This window comes from Perna viridis, chromosome 1 (assembly GCF_037379345.1).
Source record: "Perna viridis isolate PV_CMFRI_1.1 ecotype Kerala chromosome 1, ASM3737934v1, whole genome shotgun sequence".
NCBI lineage: Eukaryota > Metazoa > Mollusca > Bivalvia > Mytilida > Mytilidae > Perna > Perna viridis.
In genome coordinates, this window is record NC_142445.1 from 6560574 (window position 1) to 6588004 (window position 27431).

The 27431-nt window shown below is 32.8% G+C and overlaps 1 protein-coding gene across 4 annotated transcripts; it reads right to left on the reverse strand.

Moving 5' to 3' along the window:
• Positions 1 to 1540: 1540 nt before the first annotated feature.
• Positions 1541 to 13041, reverse strand: LOC148627012 (prostaglandin E2 receptor EP4 subtype-like). Of its 4 annotated transcripts, none has more exons than XM_088565564.1 (3): positions 12925 to 13041; positions 3046 to 4380; positions 1541 to 1895 (listed from the first exon to the last, which is right to left on the reverse strand). In XM_088565564.1, the coding sequence occupies exons 2-3, from the start codon at positions 3826 to 3828 to the stop codon at positions 1575 to 1577; spliced, it is 1104 nt and encodes a 367-aa protein (XP_088421690.1). In that variant the 5' UTR covers positions 3829 to 4380; positions 12925 to 13041; the 3' UTR covers positions 1541 to 1574. The 4 variants fall into 4 exon arrangements, with proteins under 4 accessions (XP_088421690.1, XP_088421699.1, XP_088421707.1 ...); XM_088565573.1 differs by lacking the exon at positions 12925 to 13041 and adding an exon at positions 9569 to 9636; XM_088565581.1 differs by lacking the exon at positions 12925 to 13041 and adding an exon at positions 8844 to 8945.
• Positions 13042 to 27431: the final 14390 nt, after the last annotated feature.

Below are 27431 nucleotides of genomic sequence, written 5' to 3' on the forward strand. Positions count from 1 at the left end.
GTTTGGAAATAAATAAAGGATTACCACAAGCAAAGCGAGTATTTCTCTTTCTTTTTTTTTAATTTTTTGCCTCATTCTTATTGTTTCGTTGTCACTTGCTGGAGTATGGGGCAACTATTCCGCTGTGTATAATGTTGTTTTGGGTCTGCCGGTTTCCTCGTCGTTCATTGAAGACCCATGGGTGGCCTTTAGCTGACATTTTTCATCTTCATATCCATTCGCGTTAAATCGTTATATCGTTATATTATAAAGTCTAACTCTTTGAACTCAAGGTACAATCACTTCATGAAACATAATGAAATTACTTGAAATTTTATTTGTCAAAGATTCAGACCACTGGAAAAATAGTGAAATAAAGTTTATACTATTTTTTTTTATCAATGAATTCGAATCAAAGAAATTATGCCCGGAAAAATGTATTGGGGAAAATGATTTGAAATTTATAGGAAGGGGCTAGGATGAAGAATTAACTGGTCATAGTAATTAGGTAGGATAGTTTTGTGCGTTATTAAAACAGACGACAAGTTTCTCCTTGAAACACGTGTACAGCATATCGAAATTTGCAATATTTTTGTATTATATATAACAAAAAATAAATAGTTCAGAATTAACTAATAAAGACATATTTCATCTCAACACCCTGCCTTTAAAATACGAGACCGTCCGTCAATTCAATTGTGTTCAGGGTTTCTTTCCTGTGAAGATAACGTGAATGTTGCTGTTCTTACCAAGGAAACACATCTAGGGCATTGTCGGAGCATACTTCATATTTATACAGTACCCTAGTTACGTGCATCCTGATTTCGAAAGGTGGCTTTGCTATGATTTGTAAATTTTCTACCACAACCTGAATTACTTCACGAGTCAATACATAACATAGATAATGGAACATTATTAATGTACATGTAGAAACGAACCTGTATGTTGCGTATATTGATACGTGATTGAAGTCGTTAAAGTACACTTTAAAGAAATTGCACACATTTTTTATGGTTTAAGCGGATATTATATAATGTGATTATGTTGAAACATGAAATAAAGCGGTGTTTAGTTCATAACCCACGACCTTTTACAAACTGTACACCTTTTATACAATTAATTTTACTGACTTTCGTAAAATGCAAAACAAAAATGAAAAAAATATACTAGACGAAGTCAGGATTAATGCGGTTGTTTGCAAAACTTTTCGATTTTTGCCTTGATATTGCCATTTGTTATTTGGACTTTCCTTTTGACTATTGGCTAATGTTCATCAGTTTTATTTATGACCCAGTAGTCACCTGAGACCATCAGATGACACAAATAATGCTAGTCGTAAACAATTACATTGCTAGACAATGTTACAACGCTATATTTGAGAAATTCGTACCAAAGTTTTGATTAAAGAAATATTCGATTGTATACGATATTGTATAACAATGCATTTTATGGAAGGACGAGGTCATTAAAGGTTCAAATGGTGTTGTTTTATAGTGTATCTTTAAAAATCTGTTTTCACGTGGTGTTCATTGAAAAACTATATATCTAAAACACACTGCAATTAAATCAACAATTTAATTTTTATAAAAAATGAATCATAATCGTGTACATTCTTGTCGATAACTTGAAGATAGTGATTTCTCGAAGGAAACACTAATGTCTGACAACCCTATTACCGAAAGTCGTTTCGCTTCCGGTTGTTCATTATTGGTACTTGTTGTTTGTAACGTCAGTGTACCTTTAGCACTTCTGATCAATTTAGACACCCAGCGCATACAGAACAGAATATGTCTTCTCTTGAGAATAATATAAACCCATGGGTCTAGAATCTGATTAAACGAAGCCAGCCTAACAACAAGAATGTCCAGTTCATCACTTTGTGTAATAGTGTCAGTAGCACAAAGTAATACTATAACCTAAAATATAAAGAGGTTAAGTTACATTTTGTATTAAGATGGTATACAACTTCAGTTAAGGGAGATCTATACATACACTTAAAGTGGAGGTAATATATATTGTTCATATAGTTTCACTCCACTGCTGAAGCTGAAGAGTTTTATGTTGATGAAATATTTGTGTAGTTTCATTATTTGAATCAATATTTTGGGCCCTGTCATCGGTAACAATACGTTTTTTTCTCCTGACATTTCCAACGTTTTTCACAGTTTTATTATGTGAATTGATTTTCTCTTTTAACTTCGCTCGTAGACTCCCTAGTTTCTATATAACTTTATTAGTTTAACTGTAGGTTCCATTTATTTTCCAGTGTCTCTCACTAATTAGGTCTTATAGAATTGCAATCAAAATCATTGTCAAGAGTAGAACCCTTAATACAGATACCTGGGTTGAATGATTACAATGTATGCCAGCTTATTGTATAGAAATACCGGTAAAATGCCTGTAATCTCAGTTATAGCTGCCGCTAGTGGGACTTAATGAATAATATCATTGTCGTAAAAGACGGAAAAATCGTAAAAATGTAAAGCTTATATTATTTTTACATGATTTCTTTTGAAAAACCTGACACTGTGATCCTCCTAAACCGTAAATCATAGAGAAGGTTCAATGTTTTTTTTGTAATTAACATACTATTTTATTTTAAACTTTCAATTTGCGTGATGTTCGTCACGACTATTTAGCATCACTTGGGAGTGAAAGGGCTATTGGATGCAAACGTAGCTGGGGACATGTTTTATATCGAGTATTGATTGCTTGATACATAACAAGCGTTAATACACCTTTTGATTTATACACAGGACAGTTTAGGTAAAGAAAAACTGAAATCTTATGCAAACTTAAAGCTTGGTCACTGGTATGTTAAACAGTTCAAATTACTCGACAATATATACTTGGAAACTCTTAGTTAGACAAAATTGATATTGAAAGAGCATTTAAGATATATTTTTCATTAATATCAAGCAGAATAAAAATATTGTCAGAGGTACAAACCTTTCATAACATAAAAATCAGATTCTCCATTTAATCTAACCGTATTTAGTAAAAAGAACCACATCACATTCATATCTTCTGGAATAGAGTTTTTTGAATAGTGTAAAAAGAACTTACCATTAACGGGGCCCAGCAGATGATAAATATGGACACCACCCCTATCAAGAACACCATCATTTGGACTTCTCTGTCTATACGACATATCTCATCCTTGTTACAATATATTCCTTTCGATGATTCTCTCATTTGAACCAACGCGGCTATCACAGCTACATTTGAAACAGTTATTAGAACTATGATAATTATTCCTGTCAGAGAATAAATATATGCGAAGGATTTCCCCGCCATATCTTCACTCCGGAAATCAAAGAAGCACCATGTTCCAGGATAGTGTATAACATTTTTGTTCACACCAGTGAGAGGCAAAATAGCCATTAATATCGAGAATGCGAATAAAGCAAACAAAATGTAAATTCCTCTTTTTTGCGACGCAAAACCTGCATAAAAATAGGGATGTAAAAGTGCAACATAACGATCCAAAGCCATTACGGATACGATGAACATTGTCGCCAAACCAAAAAATATCAACATGAAAGAAAAGTAACTACACAACTCCCGACCCCCATACCAGTTTGGAAAATATGCATACTGTACAAATGTAACCGGAGAAGTTGCTATTGTTCCCAACAAATCTACAAATGCAAGAAGTCCAACTAGCCTGTAAAATAACGTCCGTCGACTTTCTTTCTTTGACTTAAGTAATATAACTAAAGCTGCCAGGTTTCCTATAGCTCCACTTGAGAACATCAATGCTGGTACCAATGGCGACAAAGAAGTTGCAGATTTCGTTGTTATAAGTGTGGTATTTTCTAAGATTCGTGGTGTTGAGTTTACCTCCATATTACAAGTAATACCACAGTAATGTCACCTTCTTACATTAATAACGATCTTATTCCATATCCCATAAACATCTTAAGCATTCCATGATATTTTACAGCGTGCGTGTCTAGCGCATGTTAGTTTAAATCACGACTCTCCTTTCGTTGCTTAAATGTATTTCCTTTTTTTATTGGATAATCCCCACATTTATTTCCAGAATCCCGTTCCGTAAACTTAATGAATAATATATGAATTCCATTACTTATCTACGTGTTTTTTACGCATTTTACAACGTTTTATCTCCGCCGGGAAGTGGCTCTCACACGATCTGTGATACAACTTACACCTCTAATGTTTTTCTGCTTCTTCAATACATGTTATTTAAGTCAGACAGTCGGACTATTGTACAACAATTGATTATTTCAGTACTGTTGTCATAGACAGCTAATAAAGCATTCCTCAATGAGCTGGAATCATTTCGTTTAAAATTAACGGTGAATTATTAATCTATCAGAAGTCCCTACGAGAATGTCCCATACATTTAATGGCTTTAATTGTTTCTGTCCTTTTATTCTGAAATCCAAAAAATCGTATTGTTAAGTTACAGAGTATAGTAAAAAGGTTAAACTCTTGAAAACTATTCAGAATACATATAGAAGAGGCTGATGTTAAGACGATAGTTACACCCTATACAGACAGATACGTGTGCTTTAAACTACTTTTTATGTTCTTTTTCCCAAATCAAATTGAGGTCGTTTCGTAGGGCTAAGCACATTACAGATTTTTTTTCATGAATCAGTTATTTTGACCGACATCTACATATACTTGTCGATCCATTCATTTTAATCCCGACAACAAGGGTAATATTTCCGATCTGTCGTCATCGTTTGTTTTTGCGAACATGCATTACAATGTGTTCTTTTCTTTTAAATGTTTCCAGATTTGACCACAGGTTTTCCATTGCTTGCACATATTGTATTAATAATAGATTTGCATTTAAATTTCTATCATAATTAAATAGGATAACTTCAGAACTCAATAATTAAAAAGTTGTTTTTTTTAATTGCAGAAATATGCTTTTATGCACATTTCTGCAATTAAATTGCTTTTTTTATCGCAGAAATGTACTACATATATATAGATTGTTATATTCCATAAGGAAATATTTAGTGTTTCTATTTCAAAAGTTGAGGACAAGCGCCACTGACAGATCTCATTATAGAAAGCGGAAAAAGATGCTTATGTGGGGAAAACAATGGAAAAAGTCAGACATTTAGCGGACAAATAAGTTAATTTTAAGGACATTGGTAAGGGAAACAGATAAAACCGATAACTAAGATTAAAAATATCTGAATGAAATACAAAGCCCGAATCAAAGCCTGAATTGTTTTCAAGTGATCGAAACTTGCTTAAGATTATAAATTGCTCGCCCATGTGAATATGGTTGTAATGATATAAGTAAACAATAGACACCAACCATATTTACAGATTTTAATTAAGTTTATCAAAAACTTCTGGGCGTGTAATTATAGTTTGTTAACGATAATTTTATTTGTTATGATTAATAAAAGTTATAGGACACAAGTTTTAGGAACTGATGAAGTCGTCTGCCTGTAATAATATACAATACATGAATTAAAACATTAAGAACATGCATTAAGTCACTATAGATATTAATAAGGATAGTTTTAAATTAGATTGAACAGGACAATAAAAAATTCAAAGAACCAAAACGATAGTACAAGTAAAACAAATGATGAATAGGGTAACGATAATTGTATGAAATCTCTAATAAAGGAACTTTGTAATATTTTGTATCTTCTGGAAGTACAAATCTTATACGTTAAACAAATGAATCCCACACAATAGACGAACATAGCCTTACCTTTCAGAGAATAGATAAATTCCTTTCATAGAAAAAAACAAACAACCCACAGAAATTTCATTCACAGTTGTTGACATATTAATCCATCATATGAAACAAACAGATGCTGTAGAGAGGATTCAATATTTTAAGACTAAACTACCATACATCTTTCATTTGTAGTTCGGTAGACACGTGGTCTAATTAAGTTTAGAAACTAACACAAACAACACTTATGAAAACTGCTTTTTGAAGGTCACAGTAACCACAATACAGGAAAGAGTTACTATGCTTTATATACAGAATGGTTTACCAAACGCGCAGTAATACACTTGAGGAAAATGTAAAAAGAAATAGTCTTAAGTGAAATAAGTTATTTTCATAGATTTACCTTTAATAATAATTAAGAAGTTCAATTAGTGATGAAAATACATTACATGAAGATCAAGTACAACATATACGAGAAATACTCCCAAAGTAAATAAAACGTTTTAGGTTAATAATAAAGTTAAAAAATAACATGACTGTCATCATTAAAGATATTTTTACTTTTTTACTATGTCAATAATTGATATACTTTAAATTTTAAAAAATAACACGCTTTCAACTTGCTTATATCATTAAAGATTTGGAACTTTTTTTCAATTTTAAATAATTAATATACTTGAGTTAAAAATAATACACTTTTAATTCGTTTGTATTACAAAATAATTTAATTAATTGTTTATTTCTCATCTGGACAAGATAGGTCATTTTCCATTAACTATTTTGGTACTGTGACGTTATTAATATCGATCGTTCCGCATTACGCAATTAAATAAGGCATTGATGAAGAGACAAATCTGACTTTTGACCTTAATCGATTAGAATTTCTTTTTTTAATTTTTGACCAAGTTATACTAAAATGACCAACACTTTGGGGGCAATTTACACTTTGCATTTCATGAAACGTAAACTGTCCCAAAGATGGTCATTTCGTACAACCTGGTCAAAAATAAAAAAAAATATTCCTTTCGAACTATTTTACTCTGCAAATGATTAACAAATCTGTTTTCTCATAGTTGACAAGTCAGAATACGTCGAAGCTAAAGGAAGGTTACATATAACGAAAATAGGTACGGTTTATAGGTCACAGAGACAACAACCCTCCGGGATAAAAATGTCAGTCAAAAGCCTCACATTGGTCTTCAATGAACGTCGAGGAAATCCTCATACCACATGACAGACAGAAGCTGCTCCCAAAACATTATTTTACACAGGTACAGCGTAGGAGTATATACTCAAGAAACACAAATGAATAAAGTTGAAAACGAAACAAGCCATACAGAGGCAAGAAATTCCTGATATTGGTACAAGGCAAAATGCGTGATCACAAACCTCCCTTAAAATCTGGCTACTTAATTAAAAGAAATTAAAAAAAACTGAACATAAATTACAAACTAAGGACTACTGACATGCCAGCTCAAGACGAGTTTAAACCAAAAGTTATGTCCCCATTGTATGTAAAATGAATCCCAATTCTTCCCATGCGGGGTGCCCCGTGCAAGTCCGGGTGTAAAAGAATAGGCCTGCAGCAGCGCTAAGCTTGTCGTAAAAGGCGACTAAATAGTGCTCAGAAATCTAGCCGGGTTGCCCACAGAGCAGCTGGGATGTGTGCCCCAGGTGGTGAACTGGGGTACCCCTGGTATGTTACATGCTGGGGTTGTCAGGCTATAATACGGAAAACCTGACCGCAAACCATAGTGGTGCACCGTGTTGGGAAAGATGTCACGTTCCTCGCACGTTAATGAACCCTGCCGTGGTATTAGATATGAGTAGGAACCTTTGCGCTCCGCCACAGTAGGCTAAATTGCCCGACCTTACCCATCCCCCCTTTTTCTAGTGGCAGTCAAAGTTTGTCGACCCTATTATCCTTGTGTCCCTTCCTTTTTTTCATTTCACTATCATTTCATGTTCATTTTATCACCCATTTCATGTTCATCGTCTGAATATAGCTGAAATATTGCTGCTCGGACGTTAAACCCCAACAATCAATCAATCAATCAATCAATCCCATGCGGGGTTGAGAATCACGGAACATAATACATGTAAGTCATAGAACAAAGACACAACCCATGTCATGCTAAAAATTGCTTTTAAATGTTATTGTAATTTGTATGTAAAGACATTATGAGCTAATCATTGTTAATACCGAAAAAAATGTTATCCTTAACGAATTGACAACAATATCATAACTATATCCCTTAAGAATGAGCCTATTCAAAGGTTTAGATAACTTATTGGGTGAGCATCGAGCTTTCCGTGCTTTGTGTAGAATATTCCCGTAAAACAAAGGGTGAAAGTTATTCACGCGTTTTAATCCTTTACAAAAACATCTGAATATGAGAGGGAGTTCCTTGTATCGGTTGAAAAATTTAGTGAACATTTTTACGAGCTTGTGATATCGAAAACCTTTATGTAGGAATTTTTAGGTTATACAAAGATTCCTTTCGTTTAAATCCGAAACAAGGTTACAAATAAGAGCAATATATGATGCTGACAAGGGAACATCACCATCCAAAAACGGATAGTTGACAATAGAGAATGACAAAATTCCTATTTATTTACTGACCTATTAGACATCAGATAAATAGTGAACACAGGTCGAATTCTTTTGAATTGTCTTTTGTCTAACCCCTTTTCCGTTCTGATACATTTCTTGGAAAAGTGTTGACAAATCAAATTTCCCCCATATTTTTGATAATTTTCAAGAGCGCTCGGCTAAAAATAAATAGCCGACAGAATATTGCCACAAAGGGTCAGTGGGTTGTCCTAAACTTTATTTATCTGTCAAATGCGCATGAAAACATAATGCTGAATAAATAATAGTCCTGAAAGGAATATTATTTTATATTATTGCAATATCGAATAAATATATTAAAAAATGCACAATGAAAGTTCTTGATTATTTGTAAGACAATGAAATTGTCTTCATGGTGGATATATACACCTGATATCAGTCGACTATCGACATACCAAATCGGTTGATAAAATCACGATACCTTTAAAGTTTGAAATGCATAAAATAGGGGGAGATTATATTAGAAATTTAAACAATCGTTTAAATGCCGTTTGAAGTTACAGTAAACAAATACATTTTACATGTATGCAATAAAAAGACAAGAATACTTACTTTACTATTAATAAGAAAAGGACGCACTCCGGAAAAACTTTTTTGTGTTTATTATAAGGAAGTGATATATACTTTTGAAGTGTTTTATGTCAAATAGTCTACGTCAACCGGTACAGGAAGTATAGCCCGAAATAATAAAAATCCTTGACTTCTCAACTATTGTTTCTTGAAATAGATATTTTGGGGTTTCACTAAGGAAATAATTCAATTGTGTCGAAGTGCTTTTTAAATATTTATAAATGTACCCATCGTTCTAGCAACTCTCCTTAAAGAAAGACTCATCTTGTGTCTTCTTTCTACAAATCGTAATACTCGTAAAATTAAACTTTCATTTATTTATGCATTGTTTTTTAAAATGACTCGAACTACCTAAATTATGAAAACTTCTGAAAGTGGTTATTTCCACTCCAATTCCAAACTAAGATACACGAAACCCTCATTGTGTACGATATTTGAATAGCTTTTTTGGCCGAGAGTATGTTTTCATTTCATTAACATATTCTGTGGGGTACCTCTATCGTGTTATATGCTGGGGTTGTTAGGCTATAATACGAAAAACCTGACTGCAAATCATAGTGGTGCACCGTGTTGGGAAAGATGCCACGTTTCTCGCACGTTAAAGAACCCAAGTAGGAACCATATTTATTCAACTAAGGCATAACGAATTATTGTGCATTTTTGACATCTTATTGTATGTCATCATCATTTATATAGAGTTTACTTACATAATTTTAAATAATATATCCACACACTTTCAAAAGTATCAGTCACGTGCTCTAAACTACACTTCAAATTTAGTGACGCATGAAATTTAAAGTCCGTGTACCTCAGATAACGGTCAGTTATTGATACTTTCCGATCTATTGCTTAATTTGTTAATGTATGTTTCTCTATCAGTTCATATAATTAATAGAGCGTTTGGTTCATATAAGTGATGCAGTATTTTTAAAAGTAGGATAGCAGTACAAAAAAGCAAAAGAAATACATTTAGATTGTTCCGTGTACAAAAAGAAACCCTCAGAAACGGGTGTGATTTGTCCATGGATACAAGAGGTGTAATAGCAGGGAACCCAGCTCCCCTGGGCTGTAAGGGGGTATCAATGTTTTGCAGGAATTGTTAATAAATTTATGTGTTTAAAAAAACAGCACAAATTCAAATTCAAACCCCGGATGACCTCAGTATGAGCAGATTATGCTCATTTAAGTTTGTCCACGGTGAAAGAGGAAGAGTATACATCATATATAAAGGTCGTTAATCAAAATATCAGAAAAGGGCACTCCATATCGTTCAATCAGGTCATCTTGACGACCATAGAGCTTTTGAAGTTACTTCAGTCTCTGGGCAACATATCATGTTTGTAAATCACCGAGACCGATTAAGGAGGGTAATGATTGCAATTCATAGAAAAGCGTGCGATTTGACAGAAAGAAACTTTACACACTGCAGCAATGAGAATGTCACCACTGGGAAATGATATTTGAGTATGGAGAATCAAAGTAGTCGCGTTCATTATAGAGTAATCAAGGGAACCAAGGTTATAGCGGTAATCAAAAGAATGTACTCCAGGGACAAAAACAAGACATAGAAAACAGATATACAGAACAAAGAACATAAAGTAACTAAAATCATACATACAAAGTAACAAAAGCAAATGCGCAACTCGGACTGCACTAAAAACTAGGAGCATGGATCAGGTAGGGTAAGCGCCCTCTGCTTTTCTAGAAACACACGCCGAGTTGTTCATAAAAAGTCAAGTCCGGGGTAGACAAACGAGGAAAGGAAAACTATGACCTGTTGAATAAATCAGTTTTCATGGTGCAGACGGATACACCATAACAATCCACGAGATCATGATGACGACCATAAAACTTCTGTAGTGATGACTTAAATCTTGTAGCAGCATAACCCTGTTCCAGAAGCCTATTTGTTAGAGTTCTAGCGCAATACAAAAAGTCTGCGTAGCTTCGGCAAGCTCTGTCATAGTGTATGAGTTGTGATATGAACACTACATACGCAGGTGCTGAAGGGATGTTGCCACAGATGAAAGGAAAGTTGACAATTCTGCATGAAAAAATCATCACATTTTTCGTAAAGTTTGGTCAATAGTTTTCCTTTACAATCGATTTCTAAGTGTAAGCCAAGATATGAGGTTGACTTCACAGTGTCTGTAGTATCCTCTTTCCCAAGTTCTTTGGGGTAGTTGCGATGTATCAAATCCCAAAAATTAGGATTGTTTAGAAATAATGCGTCATCTATATAGCGGAAACTGAGATTAAAGGATCTAGCCAAACGAAATTCTTTCTTTCTGATCAGATCAGCTGTAAAGTCAGCTTCATAAGAGTGAAGGAAAAGGTCAGCAAGTAAAGGAGCGCAATTGGTTCCCATTGGAATGCCGACCGTTTGTTCAAAAACACGTCCACCACACTGGACAAAAATGTTGTCGATTAAAAATTCCAGCATTTTGTAAACATCTTCATCTGAATATTTGGAAGATGATTTGGATTTATTTCTTACAAAGTATGAGGAATCTCTGCAAAGAACTATATATTTGTATCTAGGTGTACCATCTTTTTTGGAAAAACAACGATGTATAATGTTTTTAAGTCGGAATTTTAACTGGGTATGGGGATTAAAAGTACCACTACGGGAGTAAAAAGTGTTGTGGCAGGACTGCAGACCCTCTTTGACAGTTGTGAGTATAGAAGTTAAAAGTTTTGAAAGAGGTTTGATGGTACATTTTGCAGATCCAGCTATGAAACGTTGTTTATATGGGTTCTTGTGGAGTTTAGGAATCCAGTACATAGACTGTAAATCACAATCATCGTCCGTGGTAGAGAGACCAAAAGAGGATAGCACAAATATAGAGTTTTCCACTATCTCTTTGGAGAGTGTAGTAGCAGTATAGGTCTTATCACTGTTATTATTTTCTAAGTCTACCTGTGATAACAAAAATTGGATATAAAACGTTTTGCAGACAAAAACAATATTGTCATGTGTAGTAGACAAGGTTTTTGCTTCATCGAAGTCTTTGATAACTGATATAGCCTTGGCACTCATTGGCCTACTTAAAACTTTCACGGTCTTTAACCAATCTAAATTCATGTGTTTACAAAAAACAGCACAAATTCAACTTCAAACCCCGGATGAACTCAGTATGAGCAGATTATGCTCATTTAAGTTCGTCCACGGTGATATAATGTGATTCTTGTCAAATTAATTCATCACATTTATATCATTGTTATATTGGCTTGAAAGGTTTCCTATACTTTTGATGTTGTCTATGCATCCGTAAGGTATTGCAGTACTTAGTCTGCATATCCAGTACTCCTCTGTTTCCCTACGATAGTTTTTATTTAGAACGGGACTGTTCATAGGATGGTAATTGTTTTTTTTTCTAAAATACGAACTTTCATAGAGAGTTGACAGTTTTCCACTTTGTCAATTTCGGGACCTCACTGTGTTTGTGAGGCTTTAATTTCTAACCATTTTGGTTTATTGAGATTAAGAAAGTTACCCAATCTATGATAATTAGTGATGAAACATCATATACATATTTCAAAAATGAAACTAAAAGACTTGTCTAGCTTTTTTGGAAGTAAGTTTTGTTTTTTAAAAAGTGGAGAAAAAGATACACAAGCAAAGTTACAAAATGAGTGCCCATAGGAATCACTACTTTCTTTTGAAACAATAATCCACCAAACTGAACAAAAATGTAGCCAATCAAACGGTTCAACGTTGTACTATATTTCACTAGATTTCTCGCGGTCTATGACCATGTGCATACAGCAGCATTTATTTACGTTTAAGTCTTTGTAAAGCTGTGTGATAGATGTGTATAAGAGTGAAGATATCGAAAGTTTTATTCAAGCTACTTCAAAAGGCAAAGATTTTGATCAAAGATTACCTGAAATTGTTTAGAATTTTCCAAATAAACAAATCTGACAAATGCCAATTGTATAGCAAATATATTAATAATTTTGGAGATAGAACAAACAAAAAAACAAACAAATAAACAAACATAAAATAAGCATAATGCATTATAAAGAATAAAACAAACAAAAAAGATTACAACATACTCACTTTAATTCATAAAGAAAACTTGCCTGCACTTAAGGCCTCACTTAATAACACTAATAGCCTTGTCCTCTTATAAAATGTCATGTGAACAAGTAGATATGGTTAGTGTTTTAGTAAATGTTCTTAGATGTTTACAAGTAAGTAAGTACATTGTAAGATTCAGTCAAGCGTATCAAGTCGACATTTAATTTAATGTAAAGAGGTGAATATAGAAACAGGAGACATCTTGTGATTATAATTTAGAATGATTTTTATCTCCACTATTTATCAAAGTCAAGCATTTCATTTTCTATTACGAAAAAGCAACCCATATCTGCTGATTTTATCACATAGGGATCAATTTGTAGATTAAAAATAACCAACAAATCATACCTTGTATTCAGATAATGAAACCTACCAGTTACCAAATATCAAAGAGTAATCAAGGGAACCAAGGTTATAGCGGTAATCAAAAGAATGTAATTCAGGGACAAAGACCAGACATGGAAAACAGACATACACAACAAAGAACATAAAGTAACTAAAATCATACATACAAAGTAACAAAAGTAAATGAACAACTCGGACTCCACTAAAAAATGGGAGCATGGACCAGGTGCACCGGTAGGGTAAGCCTCCTCTGCTTTTCTAGAAACACCCGCCGAGTTGTTCATAAAAAGTCAAGTCCGGGGTAGACAAACGAGGAAAGGTAAACTATGACCTGTTGAATAAATCAGTTTTCATGGTGCTGATGGATACATCAAACTTATTAATTAAGTTTCCCGATAATATTGTATTTAACAACATTCACTTACATTGCCAGTTCTAATTTTATTATACAACAAAACCGTGCAAACTGTGAGTATAAAAACTGACCAGAAATACATCACAGAGGAAGGAAACAATCTACAATTAAAGATAAAAAAAAAGTGAATTACATATAGAGTATCTTCTTATGAAAACTTTACCGCCCAAAACAAATTTTGACAAGAAAATAAACGGAGTTATTGGCGTATAACCTAGCTGGTGCTGATCTTATTAAATTAGCATAAAAACTAGATTTGTATGATATAATTACCTGTAGTCAAATGCATTTTGTATCGCTAATTACCGGTAATAAATAATGTGCAAACCATAATTTGCTCCCGAAAGTAAAATGTTACAATGACATAAATATTCTGTTCTGTTCTTATCTTAACAAAAATATTGATCATAACTTGTTTGTTTTTCAGTGACAGCTTTGTGTCAGTTATTTCTGGAGTTATCTGTCTTAGATCGCTATAGTTATCATAAACTGCTTTGACAGTGATGTAATAGTTCCAGGAAATGTTCAAATATTGACAATATATTAAGGTAGATCATACGTAATATTTTGGTATATATATATATATTTTTCAAAGATGAAACAATATAAAATAAAAGCTCACCGAACTTGATTTTTACGTAGATTCTGCAGTGAGTTTTGACTTGTCATTAGCTTTTGAAAACTCTCTTAAAAATCTATTAAGTACATTTATGTGACACTCTTTCAAATTGAAACAAAAAAAAAATAAAATAAAATCAGAGGTCAACAAACATGTTTTCTAAGACAAATAAAACTAATTTTCTAAAGACTTTTTATAGAAATTTTCCTGCAACTTAACTTGAAACAGACACGCATGACTTTTATGGAGAGACAGTTTTCACTATAACAATGCCTTCAATCTGTCTCAGGTATTCACCTCTGTTTGTAACAAACCTTTAACTTGGCTGAACGATAAGGCAGATGTGTTAACACTTCCATTGCACCTTAGTTGACCCCGGTTTCATTTGGGTTTATTGAGCTTGTTTTTTTCTGTCTAGACAACTAGTTTTAGTGTTGTGAGATTTGTTCTTTTGATTGAGCCAATACTTTTTAGTCATTGCATTTCCCCTAGATTGTTTTTCATGTCCTGCTAATTATTTGCTGTTATTTGCCACTTGCATATCGGCTTAGATAAAAAAAAATTATACGTTATAAGATACAAACATAAGGGAAGCAGTTTTCTCATTATAGAGACAAGAAAATTCCTATTTAATTCGAGCAAAATCTTATTTCACCCTCGGGTTGAGACAGAACACTTGCAGAACTGTTTTGATGTGAACTAAATTTTACATTTTGTCTTGACGCCAGATCTAATACGTCACGACCAACTTTTAAGGAGGTAGACCTAAGGTAAGGGAAATAACTCTTGAAAATCAGTGATATGTTTGTATCGTATTTAATTTCACCAAAGTCTTTCAAGCTTTCCTTTGAAACAGAATGAAATCAGTCCAAGTAACTTTACATGAGATTGATGTAAAATGGTGAATACAAACGTTCCAATGATGTGTAGGAGTTGTGTCCCTTACTTTAGGTCTACCTCCTTAAATGCAGGTCATTTCAACCCAAAACTAACCCAAAGATAGAAAAAGAATCAAACACCCGTTTTTCCCATGCAAGAAAGGGGAAATATCAGACATCCTTGGGTACGAGTAGTAGTTGTATTTCATACAAAATCTGGGCATTTTACAATCGAAGATGTCATCAAACACTTTAAGTGAATTGAAAAGAAATTTCAGCATTCAAAATTTAGTAGTAATCATTATTTTTTTTAAATTGATCAAACCAATCTACCATTTGCTGAGCCTCGTTAGAGAGTAATCAATGGAACCAAGATTCTAGCGGAAACCAAACATCAAAAACAAAGACATGTAAAACAGACACACACAACAAAGAACCAAACTAATACATACAAAGTAACAAAGATGAATGAGCAACTCGAGCTCCATTAAAATTGGGAGCTTGGACCAGGTGCACCGGTAGGTTAGCGTCCTCTGCTTTTCTGGAAAATAGCCGAGTTTCGTATAAAAGTTCAGGGTAGACGAGAGAGGAAAGAAAAACTATGACACGTTGAACGAACCAAAGAACAAGTAAACAGTTTTATATTATTAATGTCTTACACGAAAGCGGTTTTATCCTGCTATGTATTTCACAATAAATTCGATTGATCACTTTTTGAACATACAAGGCCGTTATACTGACATTATATATCTCTTTCTGCGTCGTGTTCAAGTTTTGGTTGCAAATTGCATGATTAAAACACTTATGAATTATAAGAAATGACACTCACTAATTACACATGCTAAAACATGTAGTTTCACATGTACAAAATAATAGTGAGTAATACACTTATGTCTTTGGGTCTTCAATCTTGTATTTCAAGTCATCAGAACAAGTCATCTTGCATAATCATACAGGTATAAAATATTATTTATGAACAAGTAGTGTTTGAAATGATGTAAATGTAATTTGTTATAATTACTTCAAATGATTTTTATATAAAAATTAGAATAGTAAAATTCAAAACATTAATTTTAAAGACTTTTTCATGGGAAGATAATGGGCGGGATGTTTTAATATAATGTATAAATAGGGAATTATAATTTTGTTTTTAATATTGCAAGAAAAAGAGTAAGGTGAACCCCAGTTTCTGTTCTGGAGTATGAAAGAATGTCAGTTGAGTGTTCTTTATATCACGTTATAAAAAAAATTATCTGCCAGTCATTTTTTAGAAGTTTGCGAAATATTGAAAATTCCCTACATAATTCATATAAAATGTAGTAAAATATTGGCTTTTTATGGCATAATTATCGCAAAATTGTGTATTGCTCGGTGTATTGTAAAATGGTGTACACTATTCCGGTATTCGTTTATATTAGGAAGCTTTGAACATCTACAAAGCCTTATTTTCACTTCAAATTTAAAACATTGTCTGTCAGGCTTTCTGGAGTACTTTTGAACATCATGGAAGGTACAAAGGCAAAACAGTCAATTTCGTCACACGATTGTACGTCTGAGAAGTATACAAATTTTGTTGTATATAGAGCATAATGATGAAATCCAAATATGATGGCTTTTGCAAAATTGTGAAAAGGACAGATTATGTTTAAAATTAATGTTACGTATGGTACACAATGTTTCTGTTAAAGTTCATGAGGATAAATTAGGGAAATGGAAAAAGAAAATGGAAATAAATAAGAACACTTTTGATGCGTATATGACTGTTTTAACTGAAAGTTCTTGTAGACAACTCTTTTTACTGAGAATCTTTTATGGCGACAAATAAGTTAGTTGTCCAAGCAAAAGAATATTAGTGTAAGAAGGTAATTTTTAAAGAAAATTAAGAATTAAGGATCAATAAGATACTAAAGATATTTGTCTTCGTTATAAATTCACACTTATTTTGTAGTCTTTTTTTTTCAAAACAGATTTGGATTTAACCACAGCTTTGATTGTGAAAATATAAGATGAATTAACTGACGAGGGAAAACAAAAACTTGATTTCTTTATGAATAGTATTAAGAATGCTTATCCAAATTATCCAAAATATTAAACACTATTTTGAAAACACAACAGCGGCTTATGAAATCAATAATTATCATATTCTTTAACCACTATCAATCCTTTCGGAGTCCTCTATGAATTAAATAAACTCCTTTTAGAGATAATATTGTAAAAGACCATTGTGGGTTCCACCAGCCGTTACAATTTTGTAGAAACTAAATTTTTTAAACTTTGCTTCAGCAATTTGAAATTGCATTAACATATTAACTTCAAGCATTTGTTTTTTGTGAGCATATATTCAATGTTACAAAATGGTTGTATAGATGTGTTATACAAAATGACTTTTTACTATAGGACAAGAGAATTGAAAGAAAGTGAATAATAACAATATAAAGAGAATATTATTAACAAAGTAAATGTTCATAAATGTGTAATTTATCATACAATACATACGTTTTGAAATTCGGATAACGGATTGAGAAATATCTTAAATTTCATTTAGCATCTTTCGATCAAATTGATATGTTTAATAAAATGTAAAGCTGTTAGTGTCAAATAAAAGTTATATGTCACGTTCATTAACAGTGGTTAATTCAAATTTATCAAAACAGTATCAAACAGGTAATCAATCACAACAAAAACTATAAATAACAATTAGTAAAATAGCATTGAAGTATTTCATTTCAGAATGAAATCAGACCATTTTTTTCCAGATTTGCAATACATTTAATATGTATAGAAGGTATAAAGGTCTTCAGCTCTTTGAATATTTTTACTCAGTTGTGTAAATAACACTACACAGAGACAAAATTTTATTAATCTATCAAAATAATAATACTATTGTAAAAATGTAAATTTCAATGCGCGATGCAATGTACACAATCTAATGTAGGTTGCAATATACATCATACAAAAATCGTCGGTGACCAAAAGTAATACATACTTACTTTTTAAATTTCAGGATAATGTTTACATACACAATTTAACATACAGTAAAACTTCACCTAACTCTAAGTAGACCAATGCTGTATATAAATGCTAAGTGGAAAATGTCTCGTGTCCGATTATATCTCCTCAATCGCAATTATTGAACAATAGTAGTACAGAATGTTTTTTCTAAGTCATATCTTTTCATAAAAGTTTCGCACAAATCTTAGTAGGGGCTCAAATTTTGATATTAATGGTTTTATTAAAATAGATAATGTAAAATTCACAATTAATATTTGTTTATATATGACGTATGTTACATAATGTATTTCTTTTTTTTGTTTTCAGAAATCAGATGGTTTATTTTCTCGATTAGACAAGGAACAAAACAATATGTTTTATTACCCAGATGTTGTTATATGAGAAATAAAATCGAAGTACATACTTTACATGGAAAAAATGATTAAATTCGTACAATCAAGAAATAGCGATTATTTGTTGTAATTCAACTGATGATTCAGCCATACTTCTCAGTTTTTGTGATAAATTAAACTATACAAATGGTGTCGTATAAACATATTTCAAGCAAAACAATTTATTGGGAAACAAACAGGTTGCATCGTTGTATTAAAATACTCCCACGAATACAGGATAAAAGTACTGCAAGGAAATCAAGAAAAAATAATTGAGAGTACAGTTTTCCGTGTTCCCCGCCTGAACTTGTAAGTAACGGTAACAACAAAATTACTGCTGAACACTAATCCGTTTCATAATCAAGTCAAGTCCAAAATAAATCTGGCAAAAAAACATTACACCATCGGAGCAGCTGATACCACAATAATGTGGTAAGAGACCTTTTGTATGAAATAATTCCAAACCATCTTCCAAATATACAGAGGAAGATGTTTACAAAATACTGGAATTTTTAATCGCCAACATATTTGTCCAGTGTGGTGGACGTGTTTTTGAACAAACAGTCGGCATTCCAATGGGAACAAATTGCGCTTCTTTACTTTTGTTTGTTGGGGTTTAACGTCCGAGCAGCAATATTTCAGCTATATTCAGACGAATGCTTCTTTACTTGCTGACCTATTCCTTCACTCTTTTGAAGCTGACTTTATAGCTGATCTGATCCGAAAGAAAGAATATCGTTTGGCTAGATCCTTTAATCTCAGTTTCCGCTATATAGATGACGTATTATCTCTAAACAATCCTAATTTCGGGGATTTGGTACATCACTTCTACCTCAGAGAACTTGAGATAAAGGATACTACAGACACTGTGAAGTCAACCTCATATCTTGACCTACACTTAGAAATCGATGGTAAAGGGAAAAAAATTGTGCCAACTTTACGACAAACGTGACGACTTTTCATTCAAAAGGTTTTCCTTTCCTTGTTTGTCTACACCGGACTTAACCTTGACTTTTTATGAGCAACTCGGCGGGTGTTTCTAGAAAAGCAGAGTACGCTTACCCTACCGGTTTACCTGGTCCATGCTCCCAGTTTTTAGTGGAGTCCGAGTTGCTCATTTGCTTTTGTTACTTTGTATGTATGATTTTAGCTATGTTCTTTGTTGTGTATATCTGTTTTCCATGTTTGGTCTTTGTCCCTGGAGTACATTCTTTTGATTACCGCTGTAACCTTGGTTCCCTTGATTACTCTTTGAGACGCATTTCCGCTTATTCCTGATTCAGGAGTCTGTTACACAAATATTTATGGTGTTCAAGGAAATCACAGTAGTTAGTACTTGCTATAGCGAAGCGAATCAATTGTGAAATATAAACACCATATGCAGGAGATGATATTGCTTCACAGATAAGGAAAATTTATGATGTCTGAGATAATCACTGGAGTTACTGAAACATTTTTTTTGAAATATTTTTTGCTAAATGCACTACCTCAGTAAGCTCACTCCCAGTTAAATGAAATGAGGTCGTGCTACATAATCGTATATGAAAAAGGAAACCAGATACACTGAATTAAAAAGTACACCTTTATCGCAGATATACTTAACGTCCTTATTTAAATCATCTAGATTTATATTAGATTAAACGTAACTAAAATCCTGATGGAAATTGCGATATTTATTACTATAACAGCTGCAAAAATTAGGTTTTGACCACAGTCTTTAAAACTAGTGGAGTAGCGTGTCCTGTCATAACTTAAAGAAATGTGAACTTATCTCCTGGAACTTAGTACAATATAAATAACAATTTATTGAAAATAAAATGATTTATATGGCCAAAGTTTCCCCTATGGTGAGGTAATTGGTCATTTCGTGAGTTGACCAATAAGAAAACCCCTGTTAGAAAGGGGAGACATGACGCTTACAATTTATCTCTATCAAGTAGAAGTCTAATTTTATTACTGGTGAATTTTTTGAACCCACCACCACTCCATTCTGCCACATTTTTCTTTGATCTGCTATGTTATTGTGTGTATTATTCATATATAAGAATTGCTGGGAGTGACCGTTTTTAATGCCATCTCTCTTTGTTGTTGTAAGGAGACTTCCCAAATTTTTATGGTGAGTAATTTACTTTATCTGTTATATAGTGTCATATTTACTATTTTCATACTCCCGGTTAATGTATATATATGTACATATTTTCTGTGTTATTTTATACGCCGTTTTAATAAAGACATTAACCAGAGACTTTTTTCCTTAATCATTGACATTACCAAAAAACCTAGTGGAGTAGCATGTCTTGTCATAGCTTAAAGAAATGTGAACTTATCTCCTGTAACTTAGTACAATATAAATGGAATTGTGTTTTTAAAGGTAATGTCGTTATAGGAAAAAAATAACGATTTGTTCACCCTGACAAAGTCTTCCTTGCCTCTGTCATCTACTCAAGACATGACATTTTATGAACGACTAGGCGGGCGTTTACCCTATCGATGCACATGATCCGTACTCCCAGTTTTTAGGGGAGTCCGGGTTGTTCTTGATTTTGTTTCTTTGTACATGTTTGTTTGGTTTTTTCATGTTGTTTGTTGGTATGCGTCATTTCCTTTACCTAAACGTTTTCCTTGGATCCTTGGACTATATTCTTTTGATTACCGTTCGAATCCTGGTTTTCTTGATTTCCCTCTCCAAAAAATTTCTGATATGGGAAAAGATTCTTGAAACAAAATTCTTTGAGTTGTCAAAATGTATTGAAATTATATAAATGTTGTGAAAATACTTATTTGAAAAAAATCAGTATACATTGTTACGTAGGATATTGCCAACAAACTCTTTTGTATATGTGATTAAACTTTTGAAGCCATTAATTAATGTTTTTTGTGAGGCAGGGAAGAAGGAACTGAAGAACATTTTTGATCGACTGCCATATCACATAAAACTATTGGTTATTTGTTCAACTACAAAACTTATGATGCTGAACTTACCTTTTGCGGAAACAGTTTCTGTAATGAGCAAAATTACTCTCATTTTTATAACAGTCAAATATTTCTTATATAAATGCAAATTCAAGAGTACTAATCCATGATGAGTAGATTCAAAATAAGGATTTAAGCAGTATAAGTCATACGAGCTGTGTATTGCGGACAAACATATTACATTAATAACTTGTTTAACCCCATAGCAACCTACAAACTAGAATTATTTTTTTCTCTCAACCTAGAAATCCATGAATATTGGCAAAGTAAAGTAAGCGGATATGTACAAGTATATGCACCAAAAATCGTGAAAAAGAGGTAAAAAATGTGTATGTGTTAAGGGTGAGTTTTTTCAAAAATCATTATTATAATTCAAATCAATTGAAATGTAACATGTAATGCTTTGAAAATTCTCTGATAGTAAATAGGTGACATATCATTTTGAACATCAAAATCGGGTGTTGGTTGTAGGATAATTGTACAAAAGCAGATTTAAGATAAATACATACTTCAGGGAATACAAGTTCTTCAGAGTCCTTTTCAAGAAAAAAGCTTACAGGTTTTTTTATCTTCTGCTGGTGTATAATTGTAGAAAAAAATCATGTTCTCAAATTTCTACAAAGTCTACAGCCGTGGCCAAGATATCAAGTACTTCATGGTTGAAAGCTCGCTATAAATGTCACATGTACCAACTTTGTCATTACATATATACTATTTGTAAGTTATATTCTTGATTTTGAGAAGTATTTATTCGTTCACTTTTGCCCCGTGCAGGTCCGGGTGTTCTAAAATGTACTCTATAAATGTACTCTATTAATAACGGCCCCGTGCAGGTCCGGGTGTTAAAAGAATAGGCCTGTAGCAGCGCTAAGCTTATCGTAAAAGGCGACTAAACAGTGCTCAGAACCCTAGCCGGGGGCTAGGGCGCTCTGCCCATAGAGCAACTGGGATGTGTGCCCCAGGTGGTGGAATGGGGTACCCCTGGCGTGTTACATGCTGGGGTTGTCAGGCTATAATACGGAAAACCTGACCGCAAACCATTTTGTGGCAAAATGACATATATTTAAGAAATAGCATTAAAAATAGCTTAACAGATTAGCACAACAGATAGACCTCGTCATGCTCAGAATTTGGCTAAACCTATAACGGTTTTGGAGATTTATGCAAATTCTTCTGTCTGACCCCTATGTTTTCTTTTAAGTAACGGTGGCTATGTTTTTGACGGATCAAAAATACCCAGATCAGTTATACACAGAACACTCTAAAAAACACTCATACCATGTTTGATTCCAATTGGTTTAGTAATATCAGAAGAGAAAAGTTTTGAAAATTTGTTAACGATGACGACGGATGCCAAGTGATGGTGATGGCCCTTTTGGCCAGGCGAGCTTAAAATGAGCATCTTCATAAGTTAATAACTGTTTTCTTGTAATGAGTTAGTTACTGATTTCAATAGGGCACCAACATGACTTTAAATCTCAAATTGCACTATAAAAAGAATGTATTTTTCACAATCTTTGATTACTTCATTACCGAATATGGCTAACAGCTCTCAAGGGTGAAAACGAAGATTATTCTGAAGTGCAAATGCCATATAATATCGCATTGAATTTTAATGTATCCACTTTTTTGTAATTATTTTTTTTCCTTTTTTCTCTTTAAACGTGCATATTTTGTATTTTTGTTAAATTGGTATCTCTGGTATCTCTGTATAATTTTTCCTGAATACCTATAGAAATAACAATGATTATTTTCAAAAGGGCCTTATAAATGCTACATAAAAGTATAATACATTATTTTAACATGTTATTCTTATAGGTTTAATAGGTAAAATATGCAGTTAAATACAGAATTTTTGTTAATATAATATGGCAATATGGTTGAGAATTTAAAATACATTTTAATCATAATTTAGTGTAATATTGAAAACAACACATAACAGTAATTTTAAACATTTTTTAGCGTCTTTTGAGAACCACTTATTCTTAAATTATATTTAGGTGATATATTATCTCAGTATATGGTATTGGTAAAATGTACCGAATTTGATCCAAATCAAAGGTTATACGCTGGTGTATTTATTGCTTTTCATCATATCCGTTCCCTTTTCTATCATCCATTTCATGTTCATCGCCTGAATATAGCTGAAATATTGCTGCTCGGACGTTAAACCCCAACGTTTTACCAAGCATCACATACATGTATTTGTGCTGTTTTCTGTTAAATTCGATTAATTAATGACCTTTTTTGTAGGAACTGAAGAAGACTGTCAAAAAGTAGACGACGTAAAAATGGTTCGTTTTGTTTCGACGTCTATTTTGTCTATCATAAAGAAAGGTTAGTGAATTAAATTCGATACCTCCTCGTTTGCTTCTCATGGATGTGTGGAATTTTATTTAAAATTCGTCTGTTCATGTAGCAAATAAATAATTATAAGTAGAAAACCATATGACAGTGAAAATCATTTTTGTTATTTTGTTATATCGATAGCAGTAATTGTCGAATGTTACCTGTGAAATTAATTTCTATTATTGAAATACGGTAATTTCACTTAGGGACTTGGACATTCTCCCGCAAAAACGTCACACCACGAATATAACAAAATATAATTGTTCGTATAAAGTTAATGTTTATAAATGTCGTTCTCTGACTTCTGTTGTTACTACACGTTATTAGCAAAAATATGTAGGCGTTTTGTCACAAACAAATAAATACATAAAAATACAGCCCAGCTGGTCGAGTGGTCTAGGGCGCTGGACTTTGTGCAGGCGGTGTTGCCATAGATGTCACAGCGGTACAAGTTCGATTGCCGCGGAGAGAATGATGCATATCACAACAAATCAATATTATACAAACGTCTCAGAATGTGACAACTCTATTCTCTATACTGCTCCATCGGATCAAATTGATACAGGGAAGATAAAGTAAACGTATAGAAAGGTCTGAAAATTTCCCAAAGAGAAGACATGGAAAACAGATATACATAACGAAGAAAATAAAATGACCAAAATAATACATACAAAGTAACAAAAGTAAATGGCAACTCGAACTCCAATAAAAACTGGGAGCATGAACTAGGTGCACCGGTAGAGTAAGCGTCCTCTGCTTTTCTAGAAACATCTGTACGTGATAGTCGAAAGAGGAAAGGAAAACTATGACACGTTGAACAAATCATTTTTCATGGTGCAAATGGATACACCGTAACGATCCACGAGTTCATGATGATGACAACAAAACTTCTATAGTGATGATTTCAATCTTGTAGCAACATAACTCTGTTCCAGAAGCCTAATTGTAAGAAGTCTTAGACTAGCGCAATACAAAAAGTATGCGTAGTTACGGCAAGCTCTGGTATAACGTATGAGTTGTGATATGAAAACTCCATACACAGATGTTGAAGGAATGTTGCAACAGATGAAAGGAAAAGTGACAATACGGAATAAAAAGCCATCGTGTTTGTCCTATAGTTTATTCGATAGTGTAAGTAAAGATATAAGAAGTTACACATTGCATGTCAGTGTTTAACCTTTTTGAAAGCCTACATCACTTGCCAGATCCAGTGAATCTTGATATTAAGTTTAGCCTTTAACCATTTGACCAACTGTATGACAAATTCCGACTATCATTTACAGCCAAATACTCAAATGTCTATTTCTCCATCAGGTCTTGTATTTATCAAGTTTTAATGTATGATTGTACTATAAATGCGTTGAATGAGTAATCAAGGGAACCAAGATTCTAGCGGAAATCAAAAGAATGTAATCAAGGGTCAAAGACCGAACATGGAAAACAGACAAATACAATAAAGGATATAAATTACAGAAACTGTACATACAAAGTAACAAAAGTAAATGATCAACTCGGACTCCACTAAATAAGATGTTCAACGTGGGCTAATAATGTGAATAATTAGTCAATCATTCCTGTATTTTGTTGACTGTTCTTGTTATAAATAAATAAATAAATAGGTTATTTTGCACTTGTTTTTATGTGACCATGAATCTATTCTGGTTACCATTTTTAAAAGGCATCAGTTGTCTTGTAGTAGGTGATATCTTGAAACACAAGCACGTAACACACATATGTACAAAAAAAATAAAATTGCTTTATGTATGTTTCAAGTGTTTAATAGTTTAAAATGACAATTCCACCTGTATACAAAAAAATACATGTATTAGTATTAACCTTTCGGAGATAATTTTAATGATAAACCATGTTATATGCATATTGGTCCTTACTACAATTCAATATTCATAGACAGTTTTAATGCTAAATGGCAGTTGTTAATAAAAGCTGTGCTAACAAGCGCATGATATGCCCGTCGTCTTGCCAAAAAAAAAGAACATAATAAATGTTTTGCGAATAAAACGGAGTTGTACAGGATGTCATGCTAAGTAAATCCTGACTATGAGACATAAAGTCCCGAAGACGTGGGTCTAGAATAGACCTACGATATACGAATTCCTTCACTTTATAATAAGTGATCATTAATTGCATTTCTAATATAATGTGCTTCAACCACAACCATAATTAAAAGTGATGAACACATGACCAACATTTCGTGCAATTCATAGGCTGCGTTTATTCAAAAATATGAAGGAACTATATTCCTTAAAGAATCCAAATAAATAAATCATGGAAACTCTATTTAATCATTGTTTTACCACGGGCTGGCCATATATGTCGTTATTTAACCTCTTTTAATTTGTAATTTTTTGTCAGCTAAAAAGGGTTTGTATTGCTGTTTTTAGACTGTGCCAAGGCGTTTAATACAATTCAAAGATATATGTAATGGTATAAGCTATCTAATATTGGTATTCAAGGAAAACTATTACCTGTTATTAAATCTATGCAAATGTTAGCACATATATTATTGTTGATGGTTTTAATTCTGAATAATTCAGAAATGAAATTGGTTTAATGCAAGGTGAAGTTTTATCACCTAATCTTTTTTCTTTGTACGTAAATGACTGCGAAATGGCTTTCATAAACAGTGACTCTATTCGATTTGAAGTTAGAGAGTTGAATCTGTTTTTACTCATGTATGCAAATGACATGGTCATTTTTTTTCAGAAACTGTATCTGGTTTACAAGAGATGCTTGATACTTTATTTTTATACACCTCAAAATGGTCACTTAGTGTAAATATATCAAAAACTAAAATTGTAGTTTTTAGAAATGGTGGTAATATAAAAGAAAATGAGAAATGGTATTACAATAATCAGGAATTAGAGACTGTAGATAAATTTATCTATCTTTGTATTCTTTTATATTATAATGGTAAATATAACATGTTACAGCAGAAACTTTCTGAGCAGGGTAGAAAAGCTTTATTTGCTTTAAGAAGAACTACCAACGATATGTTTTGAATCTTGTAACTTTATTGTCACTTCATGACACTTATATTAATAGTGTACTGAGTTATAGTTACGAAATATGGGGCGCTCACAAGGCTCCAGCTATAGAGAGAATACTTTTGAAATATTGTAAAACTATTTTGAAAGTAAAAGGCTCTACGAATAATGTCATGGTTTACTATGAGCTAGGCAGAATGCCGTTGTTGTATATTTGAAAAGGCAGAATTTTCAAATAATGGTTCAAATTATTATGTACTTCAAATTGTATTTTGAAAAATTGTTATGTAGTTTTACATGAACAGTTGTTGAAATGTCCTAGTAATACCATTAATTGGTTGCATTTTATCAAGAATGGGTTTTTCAGAATTATAGGTCTTGGTGATATTTGGTTTAACCAGGAATCTTTCACAGACACAAAGGTCTGCAATGTTCTTTTATTTTTGATCAAACAACGTTTATATGATTGTCAGAAACAAGAGTTTGATAGTCTCTTGAGAAATCCAAGTAAATGTATTG